A 23,697-nucleotide genomic window follows, 5' to 3' on the forward strand; every position below is an offset into this window, starting at 1 on the left:
ACCTTTACCAGCTGCAACATTAAAGTGATGAACACATTAATGCATCAATAATTATAGTCCAATAACATGATATATATGATTCTGAAATGGGCCATTCTGCATAATGACTACTTTTACTTTTGCTACTTCAAGTACATTTTGATGCTAATACTTTTGTACTTTGACTTAAGTAAGATTCTGAATGCAGGACTTTTACTTGTAACAAAGTATTTTTACACTGTGGTATTGCTACTTTTACTTAAGTCAAAGATCTGAATACTTCTTCCACCACTGTGTATATATATATATATATATATATATATATATATATATATATATACTGTATATGAGGATATTGGTCCAATGGGATACATTCCCATGATCCTCCTCTGTACAGCTACTGAATGTGCTTCCAGCCCCATCATCACAAGGTAATGTAGACTTAAAACCTACAACAAGGCTTTTGAAAAAGGGGGATCACTGTTCATATAATTCATATATCGCAACTGCCGTTTCTGTCTCGCTAATCAAAATATGATATCTTTCTCCACACTGTGCAGCACGGCATGGAGAGAAGGATTTGTTTTTGGTCCAGGTTCAGCTGTAGGACATCACAGGCTGAAACCAGCAACCACCCCAGTTCAATAGAGAAAGCTGCATCATGTTCTGTGTTTTGGTAAATCCTGGTTTGAGGCTTCTGCTCTATAATGGATCAGAGAGGTAAATAAGTATTTTATTATGAGCCTCTCTACATACAAAAGAGCCAGAACAAGTAAAACCCTCATTTTTCTAGTCTACCAGCCACTGTAGGTTTTATTCTACTTTACGGTAGCTAAAATTAAAAAAAGCAACTGGTGAATGTTTTAATCTAGCAGCCACTGTAGCCGGTGGAAGAAAAAATTAGTTCCCCATCCTGAAAACCTTTATCCCCACAGCTATGGGACTCCTTAACAAAGGGACTCGACACACACACACACACACACACACACACACACCACTTTTCCATATTGCTGTTATTGCTACTAAGGTCCACCAAAACATACAGTACTGTGTCTGTTGTCTCATTATCTTCACTGTTTGCACCTGTCGGCTTCACATTTGGCCGAGACAAACCAAGAAATGTTAGAGACCAATAAATCCTTCATCGTCATCATCATCATCATCATCATCATCATCATCCATCCACCCAACAAACTTTTGCTGACTTCTTGCTCATTGGCTCATCCAGCTCAGTCGGTCTCGAGGCCCCGGCCAGCCAAAATAAAACACCAACACTTCTGCATTTTTTTTAATTGAGCTTCTGTTAAAAGGTGCACTAAGTAAGATTTTTAGCAGCACAAAATGACTGTGATGCATCTGCAGGGGTTGATAGGGTTGTTGATCAATACAAATGACTCAATGATCACTTGGCCATGCAGCTGCTGAGATTTCTGGCTTTCAAAACTCACTTTCCGGCCGGTGCTACATTTCAACCACGAAGGCTAAAAAGCCTCGATCTCCAGCCAAAAAGGCAAATGACAAAGCAGTTTTATTATTCCAGTGTTCTGCCTGCTGACATATCAGCTCTGCTAGCTTATGCTTCTCTGTTTGTGAAAATGTGACTTTATTGTTTGTGTCAATTATGGACAGATTACTTAAAAGTCCCCATGAAATGAACTCCCATTATTTTTTATCTTTAATGGTGACATCATGCTGCACCGGTAAGCGTAAATACAAATTCCAACCAATAAAAACATCACAGATTTTTGAACTATCCCGCTCCTCCGCCCCCCTCCCATCAAATCAAACTGCCTTTCCATCCCTAACTGATCTCCCATTGGTTTAGACTTCCCTCACTGCGTCATGTCCCGCCCCCCCAACATCAAATCGAGGAAAGCAGAGCTGCCGTTTCATGCTCCTTTAATGCGATTTCTGCTTTTATTAGACGGCCGACCGACGAAGAGCGACAGAACCGAGGAGGGCGAGGGCGGCCACGAGCGGTCGGACGGTCGAACCCGCGGGGCCCGCCGTTCACGCCTCGGCCCCGGGTCGCCGAGTCCCCCCCGGGTCGCCCTGACCCTTTCGAGCTTTTTAGTGAGAAGAGGTTACGGCGAGCTTCGTGACAGTGAGGAATCTCAGTGAGAGGAGGAGGAGGAGGAGGAAGAAGGAGGGAGGAAGGAGGGAGGGTGAAGCAGGCGAGGACCCATGAGAGAGCCTGAAACAAGAGCATGATGAATGTACAGCTCGCAGTTTTTAATCAAGGATCAAAGCAGGGCCTCTCCGTCTGAGCAGCCGGCCTGTCTAGACCGAGACTCTCCCAAGCACATAAAGCAACATCTGCAGGATGCATTAATTACAGTAAAGGCCCGTTCTGGACCGTCCTCTGGGGTCCCGCGCTCAGACGTCGGCTCTCGATGCATCAAGTGGTCTGGGGGGGAAACAAATCCCGCATATATGGAGAGCTTTAGTCCAAAAAGCTATTTATATACATCTATTTTGGAAGGAGACTTCGTTGCCTCGAGTTCATCATTCAATATCTCCAAAGTATAGAAGCTCCAGCCTCTAAAGGCGATGTTGTTCGCTCAGCCGTGGACTAAAGTTACCCACTACCCTTTAAAAAGCCCCATCGTTTGTTTTAATTCAGTCAGAAACGGTTAGAGGGGCAATTCATCGACCTCCCATTAGCGAGCCGGACTCGGCCTGCATTTACATTTTAGGCTTTTAGCCGCCGCTCTCATCCAGCCCGGCTCACGACAGGCGAGCAGGTAGGGTTTCGACGTTTTGCTCAAGGACAGTTTGACGGGACACATGGCTGTGGCAGGGGGGTTTGAACGTGTGACCTTTCTGTTACAGGACAGTCTCTCTAAACCTTTGGCACTCCTGCCGCCCCACTCTGTCTCCTACACTGCAAAAAACAAGCTGTTCAGTGATTTTCTCTTGTCTCCAGACCTATCAGTTTATTTCATGATATTTTTAGTCAAATTCTCTCACTGCACTGGCAGATAATCTTGCTGGTTTCAGTAAATTTCACTTGATTCATGCCAATATGACTTCTTCTTTCAAGAAATCATCATAAAACAATGAAGAAAATCTGGAAACAAGAAACTTTCTCCAAGACAATTTCATTTTTACCAAGAAAATGTCCTGAAACAAGTTACATTCTCCTGGAAAAAGGTGTTTAAACCAGTAAAACTATCTACCAATGCAGTGAGATGATTTCCCTAAAAAAAAAAAAAACCTAAAATAAAACTTTATAAGACTGGATACAAGATAAAAGTACAGTCGTAAATCTAAATTTTGCTTTCCAGAATTAATGATCGTAGAATTCAGCAAAATTTAAACATATAGTTTTACTCTGCCACTTAAAGTCAATCTGGATGACAGTCAGCTTAATGCCTAAAGTATAATATAATTTCATTTACGCCCACTGTATTATTAACGATAATCAAGATCCTAAAGATGCCAAAAGCGCAGAAGAACACCTTTGTTTTCCAAATAACGGAGTCTAATTATCGTGTGATCAATAACCGCGATCGCAATATCTACCAAAATAATCTATACAGTCTCTCCCCCGTCTTCCTCCGGAGCCGCACCTCTGCTCCCTGTGAGGAGGGGAAGGCTGAATTAAATATGTGTGTTATTTCAGTCCCTTCACTGCCTCTGGTATAAAAAGATCTGGGTGAAGCAGCATTCGAAAAAAAAATAATCCTCAGCGTTTTGTTTTAACCTGCTTGGGAGTTTCAGACGGGTGGGGTCTACTGCACCGGGACAACTCGGATCGTGTCATGCAAGTTGTGTCAATTACAGAAAAAGTACACACCGACTTTCAAACGATTCGCTCTGATTGAAAGCTCACCCATCTGATACCAGGAGGAGCAGGTCAAAACAAATCACTGTTCCTGCAGAAAACCCCCCTCGTCTTAATCTCGGTGAAAGTTTAGATTAGTCATTTATGTGGTGAGTCTGCTGAAGAACCCTTGGGCTCTTGAAACCTGTTAAAACCTTGTGTCATTTAAAAAAATAAATAAATGAATGAGCGTTGGCGAAGAAAACAAGGTCGTCTTTTCTGGATAACTGTCTTTCTGCAGATGGGTGGTTTTTTTCTGTCTGGCAAAAACGAAATGTTGAGAAATATCTGCGGATATTAATGTCACAGAGAGAGGGAGATGTTTTGTCTTTGGTCTCCATGTTGTCTTTGGTCTCCATTAGGCATGGGACGATATGAAAATTTCATGTCACGATTATCTTGGCCAAAATAATCGCAATTCACGATATTATCCCGATAATCATCAAAATATGTTTAAAACTCTTAAAATGGCACTAAAACATACTGGAATCACTTTACCTTACATTTTGTTAAGAAACAAATATTTTTATTGCATCATAGGACACATTTCTTTTTTTTGTGAACATCCTTTTTAGTGAAAAACAAACAAGGACAGATTCAGACTCCCGCCAACACCCAGCAGGTAATCACAATGAGAGAAATCCATTAATAAAAATAATCTACCTATCAACCTGATATCCAAGCATTCACATGGTTCAAAATAAATCAGGAAATCAACAGGACTGTACGTTAGTGAGCTAGACAGCTTTTTCACAAGTCACTTGTGAGGATATTCACGATTATCCCGATAATGGAAACCAAGATAAAATTATCTCGAGTGTTTTTATCGCGATAAAAGATAAAATCTTATATCCTCCCATCCCTAGTCTCCATGTTGTCTTTGGTCTCCGTGTTATAAGGCTGGGCGATAATTCAATATTATGGTTTATCGTCTTTCAGTGGAATCATATCGTGATGATATGAAGATATTTTGATATCATGACACACATTTCTGCTGTCTAAATTGATGATGACAAGCAAATTTTACTTAAAAACTCTCATAAAATGAGGTATGGTAGGAATATTATTTGAATATTTCTGTTTTGTTTGACACCACACCTAACATTACCATTCGGTTCAATGAGATGAACATTAATTTGATTATTTAACGTGATTTTGCATACATGAACCATATCGTGATATATATTGATATCGAGAAAAATCCTTGTGATTATCATGATATTGATTTCAACCATATCGCCCAGCCATACCATGTTACTTCTAAACAGGAACCAGGGCAGGACACTTTCCTCTTGTGTCCATCAGAAACAGGGGTTGGTACACCACCAAATTAACCAGACATTTAGACGTTTTACCAGCCAGTAAGACATTTGGAATAGAACAGGACTTCCAAATGATGGTTGGTTTAAAAGCCAAAGTGTCTGTTACTGTGTTTCCACACTGCAAGCAACACGATCAACAAGTCACTTCTTTCATTTCTTATTGGGAAACTCAGCAGATGTGTCGACCGTCAACAACCGAGAAAAGTTGTCCGCCAACAGCCGATCACATCTCCGCGCTTCCTTGTTTCCCTGCTGATGTGACAATACTTCTGCCTGGCGAGTTCAAAACGGACAACAAGTTGAGTCCGGCCATTCAAAGCTTCCCACTTCTTTACAGATTCTATTTTAAAGACTTCGGGAATAAACGTCACAAAAAACGATTCTTAAGAGAACGGCTGCATCCGTCATTGGGGGGTCGATCGTAAGCTCTGAAGTCATTTGAGTTTTTCTGAAGTTACATTCGATTTCTACCTAGAACAGCACTTTCTAGCTAGCTGTGTTAACTCAACAAAATGATGTAATGTTGTGAAATGCAACACCAAAGCAGTGTACATCATAAATACATAGTTTGTTTTTCTTGGTTTAAAGTTGGTAGCTGCAGAACACTACAGAGACGCGATCGGAGTCTCTCGCACCGCCGATATCGATCAGAATAGACGGACACATCAACCAAATTAAAACCAACCAGTCACAGGAAAAGATTTACAATCATTTGACTGGTGGACGGTCGTAATTTCCCCCGTTCTGGTTGTGTGAGATGCCGTCTTTGTTCGCCACAAGCCTCCGAACAGCAGCCGGCACAGCGTTCTGTTTGTGGTTTCTGCCCTGCGAGGAGGCAGTCCGGCTAGTTGGGTCCGGTGGGACGACAAGGGCTACATCTGGACTTAACAAATACACCTGTGCTTTTGGAGCCTTATGCATAATGCAAGGGAACATATTAGAAAGAATAAAGAAAAAAAAAATGGGACAGTGCCGGTATAGCCGGCGTCTGGAAACACCCAAAACACTGCAGCAGGAGGGGAGAGAGGCGAGGAAATATGTTTTAAAAGACGTTTAAACGGGACGACAAATTAACAAGCCGCTGTACATTAAATAACCTTATAGTCTGAAGCAAGAGAGGTATGTCTGTCCTTTCAAACTGTGGGGAAGGGCTGTGTGATAATTGCAGTGTATGAATACTGTATGATGTGGTTTGAAGACGTTTCAGCAGCTCTTGGATTGTGGGAATATTTCCCACTGGACTCCCCGTTAATGACCAATCTCCTCACACATAAAATTTCTGGAGTTGAGGGAGGCTTGTGTGCTCGACGCCTCTAAATCTCACTACTTTACCTTATTATACATAAAATATATATATTATAAATGTCCCGTCTTTTTGATAAACATCTTGTATTTGTTCGTATTGCAGCATCGGCATGATGTTGAATGTTTTGAGGTGAAATGCCTTACAACGCCCGGTGTGTCATCGTTCTTATGGCTGCAAAGGATAAAACTTTAAAAACATCACAGGGAAATAATGTGATATTTAATTGCTCCCAGAAGGGGAATTGTGTTTTCTGCAGGGCGGTCACCCCTAAGGCAACTGCTAAATTCTAGTTTTCTCTCTCTTTAACGTGACAGGATAGGAGAGACAAAGTGTGTATTGAAGATTACAGTGATTGGGATTTAGACAAAACATAAACAGGCAGCGATTATAAGTTTGGTTTCATGTGGAAGAGCTGATTTTGAAAGACCATCTTCATCTCTGCCCTGCTGCTGTAACCTTAACTCCGGTTTACAAGACCATCAATTTCTGCCTGAAGGTCCGGCGTCTGAGTGTTTTCCAGTTTGACCTCCAGCCAGTGGTTGGCTAACTATGCCGTGTCCAGGTCATATATGAAGAAACCTGAAGAATGGGATGACATTAGGGCTGCAACTAACAATTATCTTCGATTAATCGATTAATTATTTAGTCTATAAAATGTAAACAATGAGTCAGCAGAGCCAAAAGTGATTCTTTAGACGTCTCCCTCAGTCTGACCAGCAGCCAAAAACCCCAAAGAATTCATTTAATAATGATATGAAACGGAGAAAAGCAGCAAATCTTAGCATCTGTGAAGCTGTAATCAGGAAATGTTTGGGATTTTTTTACTAAAATAAATGACTAAAACGATTAATTGATGATCAGAATCCTAATCGATTAATTTTCTGTCCATCGAATAATCGCTAAAATTGACTAATCATTACTTTAAAATCAACCGTAAACAAACTGCGGCAGATATTGCTCACTTTTCGTAAGTAGACTTGATTGTACTAACATGAATTTAACTGATAATTTTGATATTCATTATCTTGGGCTTCCACAATTCGGGACACCAAGTGGGAGATATCAGAGCCTCCAAAAGTGATTTCTCACTCATATTTACAGTCGATCCAACATGATGTGAACGCTGCATAATTTACAAGGCGCAGTGGAGATTTATTGTCGTTAATCTTAATCTTAATCAAAGTTAATCTTTCAGCTCGGAGCCCCTACATTTCTTTTCCCTGCTCCCAACTCGGGCGGCGGAGTTGCCTAACGGTTCCAGAGGACGCTCTTCAGCCGGATGACCCGGTGACCTGGTGGTGCATTGTGGGAATATCTTTGACCTCAATGATTTCCCTCCAGGAATCAGTGAAGCACCGCATTATCACATTAAGGAGCACGTGTGTTCCTTAGAAGAAAACCACTCACTGCAGTCACTGTCCAGTTCTGCAGAAGGACATTTTTCAGACTTGAAACTCGACTAGAGCTGAACAATTAATCAAAAAACTAGAAATATCCGCCCCGTGGTTGTTTGCCTCCGCCAATAAACTTTGTTTTATCATTGCAAGGACAGTCTTTATTTATTGAACATATATAATTAATGTGATTATTAGGTCAACTTAAAGGATTTTGGTGTCTGCAAAAGTAAGTGACAGCACTTCCACCGTTTTTGTAGAATGACCCAAGATCGTTTTCTCAGCTACAGTGGTAAGCAAAACATTATGATGTCACAGTGAAGTTGACCTTTGTACTTTTGGATATAAAATGTCATCACTTCATCATTTTATCCTATTAGACATTTGTGTGAACTTTTGTCATAATTAGCGTATGAATTCTTGAGTTATGGCCAAAAACGTCTTTTGTGAAGTCACAGTGACAGTGACCTTTGACCACCAAATTCTAATCAGTTCATCCTTGAGTCCAAGTGGACATTTGTGCCAAATTTGAAGAAATTCCCTCCAAGCGTTCCTGAGATATCGTGTTCACGAGAATGGGACGGACGAACAGACGGCGGCATAAAAAACTGAAATCGCAGTATGAACTTCTGCGATTTCCAAATCACAGAGGCTGCAATTAATTTCTTAAGAGAGCGGCGCCCAATAAAAGAGGCTCCGAGTGATCTTTAGTCCATGAATCAAGTGCAATATCGGTCAAAACCTCCTTTCATCGGACTCAAACTGCAGTAAATCCTGCACACATGGCATCTATTTTTGTCTTAACAAAATCACTCTTCTTTAAACAATTTTACAGTTCTAAAAAAATTTAAAACAAGAAAAACGTGATGATATGAATCGCAGTTTAAATCACAATTGCAGTATTCAAATAATCAAATAAATAGCAATTCGATTTCTTTGCCGATGTCGACCTCAAAAACAAAACAAACGCACGGAGCCCAGCTGTAGTTCTGTTAAAGCTGCACACTGGGCACCGGTGGAGAGGTAAACTTACTGAAAACATTTGAACTTCATTACCCAGAAACCCCGTGCGGTGATGTCAGCAAACTGTTTACCAACCCGGCCGGTCTGCGCTGCTTTTTTTTTTTTTATACCAAAGAAAGAAAACCAAAGAAGACGAAAGAGGAAAAGATCTAACGCGGCGGGTGAGTCCAGCTTTTCTCTGCTGCTGTTCAGGAGACAGTTTGGATTTCGCTCTTTTAAGTTTTGATTCGTCACTTCTCATTGGCTGAGAAATGTCCATGATGACCCGACAGCAGAGTTTAATTGGGTGAATCTAAGGTGCCTCGATTAGTGGGGACGGGGCGCTCCTCTCTGCTGCCGCCCCACTTTCTGATTTTTTGATAAAACAGGAGATATTTGCACATTAAAGTCTTGCCTGGTGCAGCTTTACAGGACAGGGTGTCACTTCAGTCCTTGGTTGGCATGATGGTTTCCACAGGATCCGTCAATTCCACGCTTCCCATTCATTTTCTATGTAAGCAGCCGCGCAATGCATTCTGGTAGCGCTGCATTTGCATAAAGTTGAGGTCTAGGGTACTTTATGCAAATCAGGGGGCGTCCAGCGCGTCTCGCCGCCTCCGGAAACTCCCGAAACTCGCGTACAAACTTTTAAACTAACCGCCGTCGATCTAAAATGAAGACAGATTCAGCAGCTGCACGGCTTATTTCTCGCCTCAGATGTTTCCAGAAACACATTTCGGTGAACTGTTTTCGTAACATTAAGAGAAAGTTTGCAGACGGCCCGGCGAGTGACGGCGTTCGTCCAATCAGGTGCAGCAAGGAACCGATACGGAAGCAGGCCTATCAAAGCAGAGGTGTGGAAATTTCTCGATTCGAAGATGCGCGGCGATGCGGACGATTCTGAATCGATTCACAAACGGTCAAAAATCGATTTTCTAAATGTTCGTTGATAACGTGATGTTGACGGAACGAAAAGGGCGGAACTGAACTGCGAGGGCGGCGCAGCACCCGGACCGTCTAGAGTTATCCTGTCAATGCATCCATGTATCTTGTAGTTCATCTTCAAAAAAAGGCAGCGGTTGCAAGCATTTTTTGATTTAATGACTCAATAATTACTCAATAATTTGCGAGACGAACCTGAAGTACATTGTGAACTTTCTACGCCGTCATTCAGAGACTAACGTTAGCAGAGATCAGCAGGAACAAACACTGAGACCGGCTGACCAACACACACTGCAGCACTTAGACAACTTAAACCAACTCTGGAGAGGTGAAGAAAATAACTCGGTGCTCAGTCTGTTTCACCTCAATTAACCAAGTCTGCCTCTAACCCGACCGACCCCCACCCAAAAGAAAATGTATCCTCGGATCTACACGAATCTCGTAGGCGACCCATTTTTGATCTCAAAATGGCGAATTTTGCATCTCTGGAATTCTTCGGTTTGTTTTAATTATGGATCATTACAAACACGCTATGTTTTAAAAATAGCAAGTTGTCACACAGTGAGAAAAGTTAAATCATGTATAGAATCAAGATGCGTCGATAATAGTTTTATAATCTTATCGTAGCTCTCTGAATCCTAATCGAATCGTGAGGCAGGTGAAGATTCACACCTCTACTATCAAGCCTCCAATACTGGGAAGCAGCACAATCCCTCGTGTGAAATAATTCCCCAGTGAAAACGCACCATAACAATGTCTGCCGGCTGAATCCTCTACGCTCAATAGATTTTAAATAAAGACCTTCAGGTAGTCTTTTTTTTTTTTTTTTTTACTGAAGTGGTCATTTAGCGAGTTGCAATAGGCCTCATCAAATCAAACCACTCAGCTCATATCAGAGGTTTTTTTTTTTTTTTTTAGAGTCTTTTGGAGTTTGTGTTAATTCAACTTGGACTGAATGGAGGATTGTTATCCCACCTCAAGTAGGAGCCACTCGTTTCCCCACTTCAGACATTTAATGAGCAACTGGAACCATCATCTGCTGCACCGTGCAACACAGAAAACACCTGGACAGGCAGAAACACTCTGACCGACCCCGGCTATTATTGTTGCATTTGAAAAAAAAAAAAACCTTTTAATTCCCACTCCGGCACTCAAAAACACCCCGAGGCTCGCTGTTAAGTCAACACACACTCGCCAAAAAAAAAAAACTTGAATTTATTGCAGCGATGCCTCTTTTCTCTTCACATCCTCCCTGTCTGTATTGTGCTTTTATAGTCTTTCCCTGCCACACTGTTTATATACACTGTGTGCTTTCTTGTTCTGCAATTTAAAAAAAAACTACAAAAATACACACCAGGATTGACCTTTTTTCCACCTCACTGACCCTCTTGACATTCATTATGCGTTCACCGCTGGCAAATTAAGGACATATGAAGGATTTGCACAAACATTAGAGGTGCAAATTGCTGCGGTGAAGGTTGGACGGCTGTAAATGTTAAAATCCTGGCTGGATGTATGGATAAACCCGGCCAAAACTCATTTTACCTGCCTTTTTTATTCGCTAACCAAAGCTTACCTGACCTTTCAAGCTAATAAACCTGCTTATGATCGAAATCCAACAGTAAAAATGATGTAAAAACAAAAATAAACAACATAAAATCTCTTTTTTCAGATTATAATTCTGGTTGTTTGCCTGATTGGAGTTCACAGATTAACCTCCTTTTTTGTTCTGCGCTACATCAGGGTTTCCCAACGTTGTTTTTTTTAATTAACACCCAAAATAGAGCCATCAGATAGGATTTTTTTGTCCCGAGCAGCCCCATCTGAGAAGATTCTTGTTGTCAGATTTGACTTGTTAGAGAATTACATAACAGTCTATACTGTAGGAGGGGAGCTAACTGAGGACAGAGGAGCCTAGGAACAAAACTGCCGTCCTTACACAACCCCACTGTCCCCAATTCTCCTCCTAGGGAAGGAAATAAGACTAAGAAATTCAACTATGCTTTATGCTGGGAGAGCCCTTCAAGGACCCCTGGAGGTCCCCGGACCCCAGCTTGGACACCGCTGCTCTCCTGACATCTGCACCATGCACACATACAGATGTGGGATGAAGGATGCAAAGGGCAGAATAATGAGGTGAAAATGGTAAAAATTGGATTTTTTTTTTTCCCTCCACAGGGTTGCATTGCATTGCATTGCATCTCTCCAGAGACAACAACCAGCATTGCATTGCATTCTCCCGGGATAACAATAAGCATTGCATTATCCATAGCTGACAATAAGCCGTGCAAAACCCCTCCACACCCACCTGAAGAACAGGAGATGAGGAAAACGGCGAAGGCCAGTTTGGTGGCGTCTCCCATTTTCCATCCGAATTTGATCCTTTGACTATAAAGAGAATTAAAAAACATACACACAAAAAAAGACAAAAAAAAGCACCTTGCAAATCAAATGTCTCGCTGCTCTAGTGAGCTCTGTCTTTGCAAAAAGGGCATCTTTTAAATGTCGGGGATGGAAGCCTAATCCAAAATATCCCGTAGTAGCCAGGTAATGCGAGCCGTACTAGTCCCAAAAAAAACACACACACAAGGAGGAGAGCGGGGTATTTCCAGGTTCACAGACAGGCAACGGAGGGCGACTTGTTGGCGTTCAAGCCAGGACTGCCACGGACTTGCCAGGTCTGCAGCATTGTCGCGCTGACATCGGCCACATATGTGTTCATGTGTGCCTGGTTAACCTGTTATTACACCGGGAGAGCGCACAGCCGAGCCGGAGCCGTGCAGCGATAACATCCATCGGACTGGAAATCGAGCGCACTCCTCCGGTCTTCAATCAAACTTCTCTCGCCCGAGCTCCGGTCGCGTTTTAACGTCAAATCGATGCTGATAAACGAGTATTTTCCAGCAGCCGGGCTTCTTAAAGGCAGGTTCAAACCTTTCGTTTCGTGTTGTATTCCGTTTTAAATCGTGAATTTCGTCCCGACAAGTCCCGGTTCTGCCCGGAGCCAGACCGATACTGCTCCGTCCGCTCCAGGGGGAAAAAAACAGCTGAATAAGAGGCTTCCTCCGGGGTGACAGCGCTTTCCAAAGTGGGGAAAAAACAGCCTTTCTCTGTTAAAATTACTTAAAAAGAAATTAAAAACATACAAAAATACAACGACGCGAACTGCTACAGCTTCTGCTAATCCGTCCAGCTAATGCAGCGGTCGAGTTAGGACGAGCTGCTTCTCCCCAAGTCTCCTCCTCGCCTCCTCTTGTCGGGACAATTTCAAGATGGCGTCACTGACCAGCGTCAAGCTAGAAAGAATGAGAAATGTAACTTCCGGTCGTTCTTTTCAAAATAAAACCTCCATTGACAAAAGGTGTTTTCAAACGATTTTTGAAATAATATACAGTATATATATTTTTAAATATTAAATCCACTTGAACTGAGTTCCCCACCTTTATATTTGCGGAATACAGTTTGCCCACATTGTTAGGCTGATATAATTCTTTATTACCTAAATTCACGGCATATATCACGGTAAGTGGTGTCAAACGAATGTAGGTTATATGAGGATATAGGGTCTTTTAAGGTGAATTAGCATAAATTAATGCTTTTCTGAAAGTTTCATTGATTTTTGTGTGTATTGATGGTTGTTTACCTCATGGTAATAACAGAGTGGAGGTCATAGTTTACCCACCTTTGTATTTACCACCGCATCACTGATTAATACTATTGATACTATTAATATTATAGTATATAGTATTTAAGTAATGACATTTATACATTTCAAGCCTTAAATTCGCCCGTCCACATGGTAGGCTACTCTTTTACCAGGAACACTCCATATTTAAATATTCCAGTGAATCTTTTGATACAGTTTATATTTTGATAACGCATGAGTAGTTTTTATTTTATTTTTTTCCAAAAGGGTCAAATTTTTTCGTTCTTATTTTGAAACCCAAATCGTTACACTTCCTCTATTAGTCTGGCTAACGCTGGCTGGCTTGACGCGGCTGCCTGACAGGCTGAGGATTGTTTTTGTTCTGGAGGGCTGCTCGTTTTGGACGCGGGCGTTTGCCGTGCCATGATAACGGGGGCGGGTAGTATCACACGTTCATCTTTTCAACAATTAGGTTACAAAAACTATCTTAACAATGTACAGGAAAACATCCAAAATCAAACAGATGCATAATGTGTTGCCTATATGTGTGTCTACAGTGTGTCAAGATTTTATAATATCCAGCATGTGCATATATTATGAAAAAGAATTATGGTAATGTATGGGGTATGAGGAATGGTAATATTATAGGAAAACTATTAGTAAAGTATAATAAATACCATAAAGTACAATAACGTCACTATAAACTCACACTTAAAGGAATATTACAATGATTTAGTTGTATCTTTTTAAAACATACAGTAGGTCCACAGCATACACCACTCCCTGTAGGTCAATATATTTTGTACACAGCTACATGTAACGCCGCAGTATGTGCTACTCCACGGCCTTATATCAGGTTTCAGCGTGGGCCGGCGCTCGGTAATAAATGCTGAGAATACCACCAAGTACAGATATAGGCTTGGCCCGCTCCCAAATCCGTGTGACACTAATCTCTCTAATAGCTCGGAGCGGATCTCCGACCATAAGCGCTGCTAAACGATTAGGAGGTCAAAGGTCGCGCGGGATTTCTCTGCTGAGCTGGAAGCTGAGTCACCTGTTCCATATTGGACTGCAGCAATAAACTGGCTCAGTGTGGATCAATGGGCAGATGATTGTGACTCGAGTCAGACTCGAGTCGAACTGCTTGAGACTTGATTTGATGCATGAAGGGAAGACTTGAGACTTCAGTTCAGTTTAGTTGATTTATTTCGATCATAAACTGATAAATAAACAAATAAACAACAAAAACCTGCATGTAAAATGAAATATACAAGACTGTAAATTTAAAATAGTAATAATAATGAATCATTGATTAGATTGAAAGAGTTGTGACCAAGTCAACTTTGCCCGAGTCCCAGGACAGTCTCAAGCCTTGAGGCACAAGTCTCAAGTCAAGTCCCAAGTCTAAATGTAAAACACAGAGTCAAGTCCAAGTCATTAATGTCAAGTCTCAAGTCATTAATGTCAAGTCCCAAGTCTAAATGTAGAACAAGACCAAGTCAAGTCCATGTCATTAATGTCAAGTCCCAAGTCTAAATGTAGAACAAGACCAAGTCAAGTCCATGTCATTAATGTCAAGTCTCAAGTCTAAATATAGAACAAGTCCAAGTCAAGTCCATGTCATAATATCAAGTCTCAAGTCTAAATGTAGAACAAGTCCAAGTCAAGTCCATGTCATAATATCAAGTCCCAAGTCTAAATGTAGATTACCAAGTCAAGTCTAAGTCATTAATGTCAAGTCTCAAGTCTAAATGTAGAACAAGTCCAAGTCATTATGTCAAGTCCCATGTCTAAATTGATACTGGACTCTTGATTTGTTCTGACTTGACTTGCTGTTCTATATTTAGACTTGGGACTTGACATTAACGACTTGAGACTTGACTTGGACTTGACTTGGTGTTCTACATTTATTGCTCCTCTCTCTGCCTTCTCTAACTCCACAGTGATCCAGCCTATATCCAGTTCATTAAGCTTCTCCTCTGTCTCTTCCAAACAGCCGGTGTCTGGTCGCTCTTTCCTGGGAAAAATCCTCTGGCGCACAGGAAGTGATGCGTTTTACGGGTTTGTCCGGTTTGGAATAAACTGTAGAAGAAGAAGAACTGGGTAGTTAGCATGAGCAGTGATAGCCACCATGGCTGAACAGACAGAGGAAAGAGAAACTCAAAACTGCATCAACAGGAAATCCAAGCTCCGCCCACTCTGTTTGATTGACAGGTGATCTGTGGGAAGAGCAGTGCAGAAACACCACAGTGAGGCTGAGGGACAAAGATGGAGGCTGGTGAATAAAACAAAAAAAAAATCCTCATCTTGCCGATTCCTCTGGGAATATTTCTGCTGGTTTTATAGATTTGGGAGATTCCACAAGTATTCAGCCAAATGATGAGCTGCAGCATGCCGGCTTCCTCTCTGTGTCAACCTGTCAGCTGTTAGTTTGTCGGTGTCAGTGTGTGTGTAGCAGTGTGATGTGTGTGTGTGTGTGTGTGTGTGTGTGTGTGTGTGTGTGTGTGTGTGGGCGTTCATCCTCTGTCAGTGAGTGAGGACGCGACACCGCCGTAACGCTCTAACCTAAATTAAACATGAGCCAATTTTCACGAGCGCGGAAGATTAATATTCACACTGTTAGCGGAGTAAATAAGCCTCTCCGCTCCCGGTGTTCCCGCCGCTGACGGAGGTGATGAACGATTCAGCGCTGGCTGTGATTGGCCGGTGCGATCGGGTCTGTCTCTGCCCGTCTGAGACAAAAACTGACCTTCAGCCTCCAGGTGTGAGCTCCCATGTCAGCGTCCGTCCTGCTGAAGTGTCCTTGAGCTCCTTACTGCCATGATATAATAATAATAATGATAACTTTATTTATATAGCACCTTAGCACCTTTAAAGTGCTTTGACAGTCAAACAAAAAAAGCAGAATACTTTAAGTAATGAAACAATAATAAACAGGGATTCAATTCAGAGGTGGAAAAGAGCAACATTCAAGTAAATAGCGGGATAACCTTAAGATGAAAACACAAAATGAACAGTAAGAAATAAAATAAAAGTATGATAAAATTAAGATGAAAAATTAAGATAAAAAGATAAAAGATGATAAGAAGACAATAACAAGATGATAAAAAGATGACATCACATACAAGCAAATCTCTAAAAAAAAAAGGGTTTTAAGAAAGAACTCTATGAACCAGTAATCCCTTAAAACAACCTTAAAATTAATCCATCCCTTAATTTAAATCAAATTATTATTAATTATTATATTATTATAACTCCCTTAATTGATTTTAAGGTGGTTTTGCATGAATTAATGGGTGAATTAATGTAAATTAATGAAAATCTAAGGTTATTTTAAGGGATTTATGATTCGTAGAGTGCCATTTTGTAACGCTACAAACCAGTAATCCCTTAAAATACCCTTACACTTACATTCATTCACCCCTTAATTCATGCAAAAACCCCTTAAAATGAGTTAAGGGAGTTATTAATGGAGGAGACCCCATCAAAACGTATTTTGTAATTTAATGTAAAATTCAGGGAGGCAGGAAGGTTCCATTAATAACTCATTAATAACCTGTAAACCTGCACAAAAGACATGAAAAATCCCTTAATTTCTAGTGTCTCCATGAACCAACCCATGAATAAATCCCTTATAAACCCATGATGCTAACCTTACTTTATTAAAGCTGTTATTTTTAGTGGATAATTAATGTTTATGTAATGAGTTTATAAGGGATTTATTCATGGGTTGATTCACAGAGACACTAGTAATTAAGTTGTTTTTTTCTGCATGGTTTACAGGTTACTAATGAGTTATTAAGGGAAAGTTCCTGTCTCCCTGAATTTTACATTAAATTAGAAAGTAAGGAGTCAAACATTAAGGGAAGTTTAAGGGGGTTTTGATGGAGTCTCCTCCATTAATAACTCCCTTTACTCATTTTAAATTCACTTTACACGAATTAAGGGGTGAATTAATGTAAATGTAAGGGTATTTTAAGGGATCATAGAGGACATTGGTGCAGTCAGAGACAAATGGACAGCTAACATGGTAACGCAATACACACAAAGAGTCAGGACAAGGACATCAGGACCTTACATGCTCTGCAGAGGGACAGAGAGAGAAATACAATAGCAGCAGACTGCACACATCACAGGGAAACTATACATTCAGCATTATGATCTGTGCATTACAGACAGGCAGCGACCTGCTGACATCACACATATCGGCCTTTCAATAAAAATCAGATAGATGTTGCCGACCGCTGATGTGATGGAGGTGAGGATGTGGTTTCACTTCAACAGCTTCAGGAGTGTCAGACTGTAAAACCTGCAGTGTCTCACCCTAGTGGTTCTCAACGTGGGGCCCGGGGACCACCAGGGGGTCCGCAGCAAACTGATGAATTGTTAAACTTCAGCATTATTTAATTTACAAGAAGTTAACACAGAAGATAACACAGTTAACACTCTATTATCTCTCTACCTGCAAAACAGAGAGTCATGGAACTGATTTTTTCTTCTTTTTTTTTAAAATTTTTTCCCTTAAGAAAAGCTGAACTAGAGACAGTGTGGAGTTAGAAACTAGCAGCAGCTCTAATCTCTGTATGCAGAACATCAGCTGCATCGACTTGTTTGTGGCACTGTGTTAATTTGCATTGTTCCTATCAAATAAACTATACAAATAAAATAAAATAAAAATGTTAAAACGTGCTGTAAAATAAAGGCAAAGCAAACTCATTCACATACAGTCAGCTGTACTGAAGGGAAGACTTGCACCGCTGGCTCCATTAAGGTCAACTGTGTGTGTGTGTGTGTGTGTGTGTGTGTGTGTGTGTGTGTGTGTGTGTGTGTTGGGCAGTGGTGGAAGAAGTACTGAGATCTTTTACTTCAGTAAAAGTACCAATACAACAATGTAAAGATACTCCATTACAAGTAAAAGTCCTGCATTCAAAATCTTACTTAAGTAAAAGTACATAAGTATTGGCAGCAAAATGTACTTAGAGTATCAAAGTAAACGTACTCATTATGCAAACTGTCCCCATTTAGAGAGTTATATTTTTCATAAATTATTGGAATATTAATACTGATTTATTGACATACATGTACATGTAAGCAGCATTTTAAAGTTGTCAACGTAAAGCTAATCTTAACAATTTAGCTATACTTTTGGGTAGTCTAATCTATAACAATGCTATTTTATAGTTATTTTATAAAGATGATCAAATGTTTTAAATATTAAATATTGATCTGAAAAGTAACTAGTAACTATAGCTGTGAAATAAATGTAATGGAGTAAAAAGTACAATATTTCCCTCTGAAATGTAGTGGAGTATAAGTACAATTGTGTTGGGGGGTGGGGGGGTGGGGGGGGGGTTATGAGGGAAGACCTACAGCTCTGGTCCTGGAGATTTAGCTAATCCCATTACTCAACTATCAGATGCCAAATCCCCTGTAATGGCGTCACATGTGCCACAGTTACGCATGATGATGCTCGCTAACGAGCGCTCAGCAGATCCACGGGACCTTAGTGCGGACGCTCGCCCGCCCGCTCACCCGCCCGCCCGCCCGCTCGCCCGGCGGCTCCGCGCCCTAATGGACTCGGTATTGAGTGTCGAGGCCGAGTCAAATTTATTGATAAAGCACTTTTAACAAAAATCAGGTTGGTCGCAGAGTGCTTCAGGCCGTAAATACAGCTGAGGGACGACAGCAAACGCCTCCAAGTGCAAAGATTTGAGGCTGGAGCTTCTGTGTGTGTGTGTGTGTGTGTGTGTGTGTGTGTGTGTGTGAGAGAGCTCCAGGACAACACCAAGGGCAAGTGGACACTTTACGATGCGAGCATGAATGATGAATGGATGGATGGAGTTTCCCATACAAACCTCAAATCAGGCTTTCATTACGGCGGCGTAGCTCCTGTGGAGCAGGAGGAGGTCGTTTCCAAGAGGTCACACACACACACACACTCACTCCGCTCTGCAGAGAAGAAGAAGAAGAAGAAGAAGAAGAAGAAGAAGAAGAAGAAGAAGAAGAAGAAGAAGAATCATTAGGAGACTCTTCATTTACATTCACCGCAATTAGCTTTGACTTTGCTGCTGAGGATGAAACACACTTTGGCGTTATAAAGGCTTCATCCCAAAATCCTACAAATCCATTTTGTAGTATTGGAAAAATACTGGAGCTCCCTGAAATTCATTAGTTGTTCTTTTAAAAACAAACACCGCCCGTGAAAAGTTTAGGGACAGCTCGCCTTTTCTCAACTTTCAAAGTAATGTTTGATTTTCTCTGTTATTTTTCAATAGAGATGTAAAGGGGAAAAAATGCCTGCAATGCTTTTAAATAGCAATTTCCTAACACTTTGGATCTATTTCCTCCACACTCAGCTTCATGTTCGTCTACAGAATCTACAGAATTATGTGGAAAAAAGTCAGAATTTTGAGTTTAAAGGAATAGTTCACCCAAAAATGAAAATCCTGTCATCATCTACTCACCCTCATGCCAAATGAAACACAGGTGAAATGTGTTAGTCCATATAACACACAGGGAGGCTGCAGCACAACTTGGTAGCAGCCTTCTCCAAAACAACTGAAGTCAATGGGGACCTGTTCTTTAGAGCTCCAAAACAAAAACAGCCAAACAATCACACTGTGAATAGAAAGACCTATACACCATTATTTGTTGCATATCAATCAGCTGTAGTTCAGATTTGCACTAAATGATGGTGTAAATATACTGTAGGTCTTTGTGGAACTCTGAAGAACTGGTCCCCACTGACTTCAGTTGTTTTGGAGAAGGCTGCTATGGAGTTGTGCTGCAGCCTCCCTGTGTGTTATATGGACAAACTTCACCTGTGTTTCCACTGACATGAGGGGGAGGAGATGATCATTTTGGGGTGAACTATTCCTTTAAAGTCACAATTTCTGACCTCAGAATTCTGAGTTTACAAATTCAGAATTCTGAGGTCAGAAATCAGAACTTTAAACTCAGAACTCAAATACATTTCTCTCATGTGGCCCTAGTCCTCCTCCGTATTCATCAAAGTGTCTTCTTCCTCTTCTTCTTTGGTGTGAACAGAAGGTTTTTCTTTTTTTATGAACGTATAGTTTAAATGTTTTAGTGTAATCCTCACAAATATTTGCGTATGATTTTTTTTTCATTTTCAAAAGCTCTGTGTCCCCAAACTTTTGTTGATTTCTATTTAGGTAGGCTATATATATATACGTGTATAATATGCATATGTTTATGTGTATCTACATATATGTGTGCCTATATGTACGTGTATGTGTATGTGGCTATTTGTGTGAATGAATATAACGCAAGTATGTATGAATGGATATGTATGCATGTGTGTTGTGTGTATATACTGTATGTCAATATGGATATAGCATATAGATATATACATATGTATTTATTATGGATATATATAGATATATGTATATACCCTATTTGCTTTTTTATGTTTTTTATGTGATTCTTATTCTTTTTATGTGTTTGTTGTTGAAAATATTAAAAATAGACATAAAAATTGCAAGTGGCGGGGGAGTCAGGGGTAGAGTTCAGGGTTTAGGTTAGCAGAGAGTGTTTTATTTATTTTTATTTCTCTTGCATTTTGTATTTTGCATTTTGCTATATGTATTATATACATTTGTTCAAAGAAATCGAAAAAGAGCATATTCCGGTCTAATTGCATGTATATTTGTATGGATATATGTGCTCATGTATGTGTATATATGTCAACATGCTCAAATAAAAAACATTTGACAGTTAAAAATTGCAAGTGATAAAAAAAAGCCAAAAACAAATGATTCAGTCATCAAAAACATGAAACCATTTAGTCAGAAAAGGGTCTTAAGATGACTCCTAACTTTAACAGGAAAACCATGAAGAGCTTTATTTCCATATCAGTGTTCATTTTGTAAGAAAATTTTCAAATGGGAGATATGAAAGTATTTAAGTCGTCAGCTGAGTCCTGTTCATGTTTTCTACCTGATGAATAAAGTGACTGTGATTCTGATCTGAACTTCAAGCTGTCACTGTGTTTTTTATTTCATTTTTATTTAAAGGGGCATTAAGTGATCTGACTTCTGTCGACCTCTAGGAACAACAGGGACATCTCTCTGGCTCAGCTTATGGTGGCCTGTAAGGGACATAAATGATAAAGTCACAACTTGATAATAGAGAGGAGTTAGCTTGCTAATTAGGGGGATTGGCAGAGTCTTGAGACTCCAGCGGGGCGGGGGTTGGGGGGGGTTTGTGCCAAAATTCAGGCAGAGTTCAGGCTGGAAAGTTAGATTTGAAAGCCAGAAAGCACCTGGAGAGGTAATCAATGAGTGATTGGTATTGATCATCAGCCTCCCCGCAGGTATATTACGCTCATTTTGTGCTTTAGGGCAAGAAAAATCTTACCTCTTGCCCCTTTATTAACCAGATAGTCCCGTTCAAAGCCCTGTCCTGGCCACAAAAACAAAAACAAAGCCACATAAAAGAGACGGGCCGAACCCATTTAAAATCCTGACAAAACGAAACAAAGACCGCTCCTTTCTGAGTCTGCGTGCCACCAGATCCTTCTTTATCAGCTGGAACTCAGAGATAGAGAGAGAGAGAGAGAGAGAGAGAGAGAGAGAGAGAGAGAGAGAGCAGCGCTTTCCGTTCTAACTCTGTTTTTTTGGCAGCGAGCTCCCTGAGCACGACGGCGCCACTTTTCGCCCTAATTTAAAACTTATAATTAAAAAACATTATTATCAGCAGGTCGTGCAGTGACGGGGCGGCGGCCTATCTGAGCAGAGACACTGGAGCTGGAATCAAAGCCTCTTCTTCTCCTTCTTCTTCTTCTACTTCTTCCCCTTCTTCCTCTGTTTTTTTTTTGCTCTTAAAGCGGCCGGGGAAATGATTTATACGCCTGTGCTGGGCTTGTCGCGATGCCACTCAGAGCGATTTATCTTGTCTTGGCTCTCGGTCTCTGTAGCAGGAGCCGAGGAGCCCAAGACTCCCCCCACCCCCACCCCCCCTCCTCCCTCCCTCCACCCCTCCCTCCTCATCCCCCCCCTTCTGTTGTTTCAGCATGAATGATCTTTTCCATTGACAGCTTTGTTCATCCCTACGGGCGGCTCTGCACCTGTAACCGAAGCCCGGTGGATACCGGCCTAATTACCGTTCTCATCTGGCACCCAGCTGCCTCCCATGTCCTCGCACGAACCCAGACAGAGCTGCTGCTGGAGGAGGAGGAGGAGGAGGAGGAGGAGGAGGAGGAGGCTTCAGCCAGTTAAAAATGAGCCGTCCTCCTCGCCACTGCCGCTGCCGATGCTGGGCGAAGAAACCAGGCATCTCCAACACTGGACGCCATTTCAGGACCGACAGAGAGGAGCGCTTGGTCTTCTGGTCGACGCTGAAAACACACGACGGGGGTTTCGGTGGGTTTCAAGGCCGGAAGAGGGTCGTCGAACACGAAAAGGTTAGACTCGGGAGGAAAAACTACGCTCTACATGTGCGGTTATGTGGTTTATCGTCGTGTCGTGGAGGCAGGCGTCTCTGTCTGTCTTCTGCTGTGAGCTGGAACCTCACCGCCTCGCCACATCGGGCTGTAAAGGCAGCGGAGCGGCTGGAGGTTAAAGGAGACGGTTGGCGGCTGATAGGTTGCCGGTTCGAGTCCCAAACCAGCTGGGAAAACCTGGACAGGAAGGGGGGGGAGGTGGGGCGGAGGGGTGACTGAGAAATGCTGAGAAAAACCACTGAGGTGCATAAGAGCTTAAAGTCACATTTTGAGAGCGTCCTCCTTCCTTAATGCAACCTTTGAACCCATCGTCTATCGGTCTGATCGATTAGACTCTGGGGGCGACGGCCAATATTTGGGGGTTTCCGGTGTAGCCAGCGGACATCCGGGCCAAGACTTCCTCTTCCGTGAGCCGGTCATTGTTTACAGTCCGATTAGCAACTTGAGACGCGAGAATGGAGTCGGAGTCGAGAGACGACGTCTCATATGCAGATATCTGTTTATAGAGATTAGCCGAAATGTCGTCTGGACCTAAAACACCTACAAAAAGTATCGATGTTTGTGTATTGTGTGGAGAAACGTTCGACTCAAGTTGCTAATCGGACTGTAAACGATGACCGGATCACGGAAGAGGAAGTCTTGGCCCGGATGTCCGCTGGCTTCACCGGAAAACCCCGAAATATTGGCCGTCGCCCCCAGAGTCTAATCGTCGTCAGACCGATAGACGATGGGTTCAGAGATTGTCCTTAATGTGATGTATTTCCTGTTGAAACAGGATGTTGGGGGCGGGGCTTAACATAGGGAGGGATCAATCAGA

The 23,697-nt window shown here is 41.6% G+C and overlaps 1 protein-coding gene across 1 annotated transcript in view; it reads right to left on the reverse strand.

Annotated features, from left to right (window-relative positions):
• Nucleotides 1-12,990, reverse strand: part of LOC139666211 (activin receptor type-2A-like) — a gene marked incomplete at its 3' end in the record, with an annotated part of 53,949 nt that extends 40,959 nt beyond the window's left edge. Inside the window, exon 1 of the mRNA XM_071545337.1 lies at nucleotides 12,080-12,990. Coding sequence (XP_071401438.1) covers nucleotides 12,080-12,182 — 103 coding nt within the window. The remainder of the gene's footprint in view (nucleotides 1-12,079) is intronic.
• Between the last annotated feature and the right edge of the window lie 10,707 nt (nucleotides 12,991-23,697).

The sequence above is a fragment of the Centroberyx affinis genome, unplaced genomic scaffold, assembly GCF_046629955.1.
Source record: "Centroberyx affinis isolate AG114_WGS23_722 - 3 ecotype Tasmania unplaced genomic scaffold, CSIRO-AGI_Caff_v1 ptg004877l_1, whole genome shotgun sequence".
Lineage (NCBI taxonomy): Eukaryota > Metazoa > Chordata > Actinopteri > Beryciformes > Berycidae > Centroberyx > Centroberyx affinis.